The following is an 8,694-nucleotide window of genomic DNA, read 5'->3' on the forward strand; positions in this document are numbered from 1 at the left end:
AGGAGAATCGCTTGAACCCGGGAGGCAGAGGTTGCAGTGAGCCAAGAACACGCCACTGCATTCCAGCCTGGGCAACAGAGCAAGACTCCATCTCAAAAAAAAAAAACAATTTAAAAAAGAAAATAAAAATATGAAAACTTCAATTTGAATGAAACTATACCAAAAAAATGAAACACTGCTTTCTCCTATGAAATTAAAAAACGTAAATAAGATGTAAGAAGTAGGAATGGAAGACACGCAGGCTTCCTAGAGGACAACTTGGTGATGTATACCAAACTTTAAGCATACTATTTTCCTCAATAATTCTTCTTCCATTAATTTATGCTAAGTAAATAAACATGAATGAATGGCAGATATGATATTTAGCTGTAACCAGTATTACAGTAGGAAAGCACAGCTTGCTTTTTTAAATGGAAATAATTGCTATGGATAGGAAATTGGCTGGATAAAAATAATCACAGCCTTAAGACGGCATTCTGTGAAGCCATTAATAATTTTGTAGATTACGTAACGACACAAACATTTTTTTCTTGGTTTACAAAGTACATTGAAATTATAAAACAAGGGCATTATGAGGGCACGCACAAAACCTAAGAGAGTATTTGTTAAAATATCCATCAGAGAAATCTGGAGAATTTGGGAGAAGGGGGAGAATTTCTAATTTTTCCACAACAAAAGAAAGTTAAAAGCCTTCAATATATTTCAAATTCTAGGGGAAAAAATGAGTCTTTTACATTTTGGGAAAAAAAAATTTCTTCCACCCCATCTACACCTCGTTCAAGCCCCATGCACCCCAGGTTCTAGCCAAAACCTTATGCCAAAAACTGCTTCTGTAATCATACCATATTCTCAACCCAACAGACAGAGATCATGATCTCAGCCTGGACTGTCAAAAATCCTATGTATCCTTCGAGGCCACTTCAAATGCTACTTCTTTCTTCAGTGAAGACATTTACTGCTATTTCTGCAGTCAGAAATAACATCTTACTTCTCTTGCCCCTTGGCCCCCAGCCCTCAATTACTTTGATTTTCTTTGATAATGTAATTAATTACATTCATGACTTATCTTCTCTACTTAATTATAAGCTCCTTTAAAGGCACAGAATGTGTTACACTCATCACTATATTCCCTTCAGTGTTCAGCATTACATAATTAACAGTAAAAATGAACAAATACTTCTCCACAAACAACACTAAAAAAATCTAAAACCTATATATAGCACAAAATACAATATTTTAGAGACATTTCTATTACATCTTCTGAACTCTCAATTGTGTATGTATTCTAAAGGCTAAATTAGTATACCTTTGCTTCTGTTTTATCATGTCCACTCAAAGCAAGACAGTTAGCATCTTCACTTGTTTCATCCTGTTTTTAAAAAAAAAAGCTTTATTCTCTAAAATGAAAAATTTAGATTATTTGCCAATCAATGCTTTACTTTATAAACTTTTTTAAAACTACAAAACAATTAAACCTGTAAGATCAACTATAGCCTTAAAATAGATAACTGGTTCTTCTTTTAAAATGTTTTTATCAAATTAAATTTGGCTTCAGAAGCTAATAAAATTTTAAAAAGCATCAGGAAAACTGTTACTGCAGATCACCATCTAAAGTACGTTTCCAAAACCACTAAGAGTTCATAGAAATATATTTTGTAAGGAAAAGAGAAAAAAAAAGAGATCCTGATCAAACAACTTTAGGAATTTGGCATAGTTATCACCCCCATTCTGGGAGCCTCACATAGAGTGGCACACAGAAGGTTCTAATCAATTCTACCAAGAAAGAACACTACTTTAATCTTCCCAGGCCTAGTTAACCAGAGAATCCTTGTTCCTGGTACGACCTACTAACATCCTACAGAACACAAGACTCGAGAAACGCCTTGCTTGGGTCTTAAGAACTATTTTGACACTATTTTCTCAGCAGAATTAAAATTTAATTTTAAATGTGACTCTTAAAACAGGCATAGAAAAACCACAGGCTAACTTACAGCTTAGAAGAGATTTAATACAGTACCAGTCAATTCCAATAAGGACTTTATTTGTACCCTGCAAATATGCAAACTTTAAAAATAGTAATGTGTCACAATTGGCCAAATCTGAATACTGACTGATATGTAAAACTATGGATTATCAATATTTGTGTGATAAATATACTGTACTTATATTTTATAGAAGTCCTTATTTTTAGATATACAAAGAAATATTTTTGGTTATGCCTGGGGTTTGCTTCAAAACAATGGGGAAGGAAGTGATGTGGGTACGTAGATAAAACAAGGCTGGCTGTGAGTTGTTAACTGTTGAAGCTAGGTGATGCAAACATGACAGTTCGTTATACTTATGACATGTTTGAAATTTTCCATACAAAAAGTTTTTTTTATATATATATATGTGTGTGTGTATATATATATATATATAGAGAGAGAGAGAGAGAGAGAGGTTAATTTAGCCATATAATCCAGGAAACAGAGTAAACATTTTCCATTTTTATTTTACATTACCATTTATATTTATTTGAAAAACCTTAGGATATGATGACCATTAAGCAGAACTAAACTACCTCAGAGTATCTAAAACTCTCCTATCTATATACATTTAGTGCATTACTGAGTGAGGCCAGTATTTATTTCTGGTTTGCTAAAATTTCTAATACCGAGTACTCATTAGCAGAGAATAAAAGACCCAATTTAGAAGGGCTTCAAAATGAGGATTATTTCTACTACAGCAAATTTCTTTGACTAAAGCACTATGAGATTTAGGTCTGGGTTCTAATCCTGCCTCTAACTGTAACTAGATCTGTAACTGGAAAAGCCACTGAACAGCAAGTTCTTCTGGTAAGAAATGAGATTAGCCCATGGAATAACCTAATATCCCTTATCTTCTTAAAATGCTATGTTTCTATTAATCAACTCCATAGAAATGCCATAAGCAAAATTCAGACTGAGAAAATATATACCCAAAAAAAAAAAAAAAAAATTACAGGAAAAAGTGGGGAGGGATGGAGGAGGGAATCTGTATTTGAAAGGACACTTACAGATATCAAACAATTGCAACACAGGGATCTTTTTCGATTTCTGGATTTGAACAAACAGCCTATTTTTAAAACAATCAATGAAACAATCGGGACATTTGAGCACTGACTAGATGTTTGATATTAATAAATTGTTAATTTTTGTGAGTAGGCTAATTTTACTCTTAATGCTTTCATTCTTAGATATGATTTTTAAGATTCTAATTAAACATGTCTAGATTTTGCTGTTAAGTAATTCAATCGCAAGAGAAAACGAAAAAGGCTGAAAGAATTAAGATTACAAAGATTGGCTGAGAGTTAATTATAACAGAAGCTGTGTGATGGGTACACAGGTACATAAAATGATTCTTCTATATGTATTTTTAATTTTCCATACTTAAGTTTAAAAATTCTATATTCTTATTGCTTTTCTAAACCAGACAAGAAACACAAGTGTTATTCTACCAAGGTAAGTGCAAATAAAATTGCAAAATACCGCACTGGTACAAACTTATTTAGAACTCTTAGGGTGCCATTTTTAACATAAAAAAAAAAAAAACCCAATGTTAAATGCATAGAATTATACTTAAATACACTTTACTAATGTCAAAAGAAATCTGAATTCTGAAATGCCCTGACAACTTCAAACCGGTTATCAGTAGTCTGAATGTGTAACTGACACAAAAATTTAGCATATTCTTAAGCTGCTGCACAACACAATCATGTGGCAGTGGGGCTCTTAATAAGATCTCCAGGCCTAACTTCTAGAAGATCTCTGATTCAGTTCGTCTGGAGAAAGCCCTAAAATCTTTATTGAAAAACAATAACCAAAGAAAACCCAAAAACTAATTCTGTTGCACAACCAACAATGAAAATCACTGCCTTAAGAGATAATTACACAGACACAGATGAGTTTTCAGAACACATCTTCTAAGTTATGATGATTTACAGTGGGCCCTTCATATCTGTGGATTCTGCATCTGCGAATTCAACCAACCATGGATCAAAAATACTTGGAAAAATAAAAAATAATACAACAATAAAAATGACACAAATTAAAAAATACATCATAACAATAACTTAAACGGCATTTACATTGTATTAGGCATCATAAGTAATCTGGGGGGATTTAAAGTACTACACAATACTCATTTTTCATTCTCATTTACCATCTTAAGAGTGACAAAATTCATCAGATTACTTTTAGTTAATAGCAGCTATTTCAAAAAAAAAAAAAACTGAAGTCTTCAGAGAATAAGTTAAATAATAAAATAATTTTCACCATTCTTAATCAAAACATAATAGAATCCATGAGCAATCTAGAGGGTTTTTTTCCACTCTAAAGAAATTTTGTTGTAATAAGTAAATTACTAAATACATTCTTAGCTTAAAAAAAAAATCACAATGAAATTGGTGCTTTTAGACTGTCACCTCTGGGGAAATAGCGAATGCCTCATTGATTGGAAAACAACATGAAAGTGACTCGAGAGAGAAATAAAATTGTGTAACAAGACTACCTCTATTTTAAGACTCATACCAAATCAATGTACACTTTTAATGGTTTTCCCAAAACTAAGACTGTAACAATTGTAAATCAGCTAGTATAAAAAGTTAATACAAGCTCACAAAGCATAGTGGTTCCTGTGACCGCAACACTTTGGGAGATCAAGACAAGAGGATTGCTTGAGCCCAGGAGCTGGAGATAAGCCTGGATAACATAGCAAGACTCTGTCTTTACAAAAAAAAAGTCTTTTTTTAAATTAGGCACGCATGGTGGTGCGCACCTGTAGTCCCAGCTACTTGGGAGGCTGAGGTGGGAGGATTGCTTGAGTCTGGGAGGCAGAGGTTGCAGTGAGCTGAGATTGCTCTGCTGCACTCCAACCTGGGCAAAAGAGCCCAGGTTGGGCTCTTTTTCGTTTGTCTCAAAATAAAAAACAAAAAACTAAGCTGGGCATGGTGACGTGCACCTGTGGGTCTAGCTACCTGGGAGGCAGGAGCCTGTGCCCAGGAGTTTTAAAAAAAAAAAAAAGCAAATGATGCTAGAAAGTTTCTTTAAGGGTTAGGGAACTAACCATTTAGGGTTCAAAAACTAATGTGGCTGTGTGTACTTGTTTATCATTCAATAAGAATTCCCTGAGAACCTCTAGTATTCGATGGTCCTATAATACCAAGTACAGGAGAGAAACTTCAAAACTCCATTTGGATCATAAAAGCAAAAAACTGTCCAAAGGACCATCAAAAAATCAGTGCAAAAAAAGACAGTCATTAGAGAATAATAAGTTAAGAATACATATAATTCCATGTTAAATTCTGTTGTAGACAATACCTGCTAACTACACGCACTAAAGAAGTTTAAATGAGAGGGCATAGCTTTATGGCAGAGGTAGTTACTGAGAAGAATGGGAAAGGTGAAGAGAAACTATGGCACTAAAACACTACAGACACACCTACGATTTTCTAAAAGCTTTGTTCCTTGATCCTTCTCTATTTTGGTTCATAAAGTTTTCTTCCAATGGATTTAAAAATAGGCAGCTGGTGTTGCCATGGCTAACTAATATGTTTTTTATATATATACCTCTTCTGTTTTGGTTTTCTTGGGACTCTCTTCTTTATGAGGTGAGGATGTCCTCTTGACTCCTACTATAGGAGTAGGTATTTTTGTTGCTGCATTTCCTGAAGTTGCTGCATTTCCTGAAGATCTAGGTGGTGGGTTTACCAGACGTGTTGAAGAAACAACTCTGGAGACCGTAGGCTTTGGTGGTGGAGAAATGGCTGGTTGTGTGGCAGTTTGAGGAATGCTTTCACTCGATGTACCTAAGGAGTAAATATATGAGCATATACAAATTAACCACATTGGTATCAAGTTGTAAGTTTTTGTTTCTCTGAATTTGATTTCATGAATAACTTTACATGCAAAAAATAAACTGGCATTTAAAAAACTGAATTTCAACTACTTAACAAACCCGCTTTTCAAAATGAAGGTTAAACCAAATATAATGTAAGAATTCTCAAACCTGACAAACCCAATCTCCTTACCCCCTGAGCTTTCACTGGAATTTACTTGTGGCACAGAAACTTCAGTAGCCTGTATGTTGGTCACAGATGCTGCTGTTACAGCTGGAGCAGGACTGTTTCTGCTAAAAAAAAAAAAAAAAAAAAAAAAAAAATTAAAAATTGTCTCAAAATTTAAAAGTAGAAAAATAAATAAAAATAAAATACAATGATCTATAACATGCACAGAAGTTATTTTGTAAAGTAAATGATTCTCTGATTTTACTTCCTATACATACACTTTAGCAACTGACTTTATTGGATAAAGTATAACAACAGTAAAAAGTACACAAACCTTCCAAAGCAGCACTGTCTAATGTTACTTCCTGAGATGACAGAATGTTCTGTATCTGTGCTACTGGATATGGTAGCCACTATTAAAACATAGCTACTCTGCACTTAAAATATGACCAGTGAGAGACTATTTAATTTTAATTAAATTTAAATTGTCACATATGGCGGCTGGCTACTATATCGCCAGAGTGGTTCTAAAAGGTCTATTCTTAACTGATTTGGCTAAGAGACTTAACTGAAGGATTTTTTCGAACAAAAATTATTTATTAATAAGAGGCCAGGCATGGTGGCTCATGCCTGTAATCCTAGCACTCTGGGAAACGAGGCGGGAGGATTGCTTGAGTTCAAGTTTGAAACTAGCCTGGGCAACACAGTAAGCCCTCGTCTCTACAAGAAAAAAAAAACCTGTATTATTAAAAAAAAAAAAAAAAAAGTTATGTATGAGAAAATGTTCTGAGAAACAGAAAACAGAAATAAACTTTTGTATACAAAGTATAAGGGTTTTGTAAAACCCTAAAAGCCCATCCAGTGGTTCAGTTAAACAAAGACCTTTAAGTGACAAGGAAATATTTCAATATTTAACTTTAAAAATAACTTATTTTAAACCCTCTTTACTCCCCTGAAGTTTCTCTCCCATTTTCTCCTTCTCATGTCAATCTCAAATGACCTTCCTACTTAACAACCAAAAGCCACTAGCCAAATATTACCCCAAATTCTAAGTATAAATATTAAAGAGACACACCTATTTCTATAATTAATCCCTATTCTTTCCTTATTATTCCTTATTACATAAAAAAGCTCAATCTATGTTCTAAATCTCACTAACTCCTGTCATCTCAAGAAACTCAAATCATCACTCCTTTACTCTCCCAACCAACTTTGCTGTCTCAAGTAAATTCTACACATTAGCATTTAAATAAACTCAAGTTTTTATTATCTCCTAAAAGAAAAACAAAAGCAGAAAAGTCCTCTGGTTCCTCTCTCTGTCTCTCTCTCTCAGAGCTACCACCCACACTCTGAAACTGGTGAATGATGACGCCATAAGGAGGTAGGCAACACTTGGAAGACTTGTTATTTTTGGTACCTACATGACATCCACGTGGAACCACAGAGCAGTCAGCTTACTAAAGCTATGGATATCACTGGTACATGAATGTAAATGTAGTCAACAGAGAAGGTGTTACCACTCAGGGACAATATCAAGATGGGATAAACAGACAAAAGAATAATGAGAGAGCCCTCAAGGGCACAAATATTAAATGAATAAAAAGAAAAGGACAGTTGGTCAGAGAACAACCACACATGCAGGAGGAAAGCCTGAAATGGCTAGCAAGGTGCCTAGTATATAATAAACACTCAATGCTTGTTGAACAAATATACAACTGTATTCTAAAAACCCAGAATTTTTTTTTTTTTTTTTTTTTTTTGGAGACGGAGTCTTGCTGTGCTCCCAGGCTGGCTGGAGTGCAGTGGCGTGATCTCGGCTCACTGCAAGCTCCGCCTCCCGGGTTCACGCCATTCTTCCGCCTCAGCCTCCCAAGTAGCTGAGACTACAGGCGCCCGCCACCGCGCCCGGCCCCCAGAAGTTTTATTTACAGAAGTTAGTATTACTTCAAGAAATCTCGATCTCCTGACCTCGTGATCCACCCGCCTCGGCCTCCCAAAGTGCTGGGATTACAGGCTTCAGCCACCGCGCCCGGCCCCCAGAAGTTTTATTTACAGAAGTTAGTATTACTTCAAGAAACTAAATTTCAAAACTAAATTTGTGAAATTTAGTACAGTTGTACACGTTTTATATTTGTGCACAAACTCAAAGGACACAAAGGCTTTTACACATCCCAAAATTCTTATTAGTCAGCTTCTTCACTTAAAAAAAAAACAAAAAACAACTTTTAAAATGATTAACACTTACAGGACATATTCAGGCCTAAAGTCTTTGGATTATGCATGATTTGCCTAAAAACATATCACACACACGAAGTCCAAAAGAAAGAAAAGACATCCATGACACTTCAGCATTTTCTATTTCACACTCATCCAGGGAATCCTCCCCAGCTTGCACTTCTGCCATCGGTTATACGTTAACTGACAAACAGACTTCTAAAACTGCCTTTTAAAAATTGTAATATAGGCCAGTCGTGGTGGCTCACGCCTGTAATCCCAGCACTTTGGGAGGCCAGGGTGGGTAGATCACCTGAGGTCAGGAATACAAGACCAGCCTGGCCAACACGGTGAAACCCCATCTCCACAAAAATACAATTAGCCGGGCATGATGGCAGGTGACGGTAATCCCAGCTACTCGAGAGTCTAAGACAGGAGAATCGCTCGAACCTGGGAGG

At 35.2% G+C, this 8,694-nt stretch overlaps 1 protein-coding gene across 5 annotated transcripts in view; it reads right to left on the reverse strand.

The window, feature by feature from the left end:
* Window positions 1-8,694, reverse strand: part of PAPOLA (poly(A) polymerase alpha) — a 76,579-nt gene that overhangs the window by 8,471 nt on the left and 59,414 nt on the right. For 4 of the 5 annotated variants that reach the window (XM_011991654.1, XM_011991658.1, XM_011991656.1 and 1 more), the window contains 3 exons: window positions 6,047-6,147; window positions 5,586-5,824; window positions 1,307-1,369 (listed from right to left, as the gene is read on the reverse strand). In XM_011991654.1, coding sequence (XP_011847044.1) covers window positions 1,307-1,369; window positions 5,586-5,824; window positions 6,047-6,147 — 403 coding nt within the window. The remainder of the gene's footprint in view (window positions 1-1,306; window positions 1,370-5,585; window positions 5,825-6,046; window positions 6,148-8,694) is intronic. The other variant, XM_011991655.1, reaches the window with a different exon arrangement.

Source organism: Mandrillus leucophaeus, unplaced genomic scaffold, assembly GCF_000951045.1.
Source record: "Mandrillus leucophaeus isolate KB7577 unplaced genomic scaffold, Mleu.le_1.0 Scaffold4, whole genome shotgun sequence".
In the NCBI taxonomy this organism is placed as follows: domain Eukaryota; kingdom Metazoa; phylum Chordata; class Mammalia; order Primates; family Cercopithecidae; genus Mandrillus; species Mandrillus leucophaeus.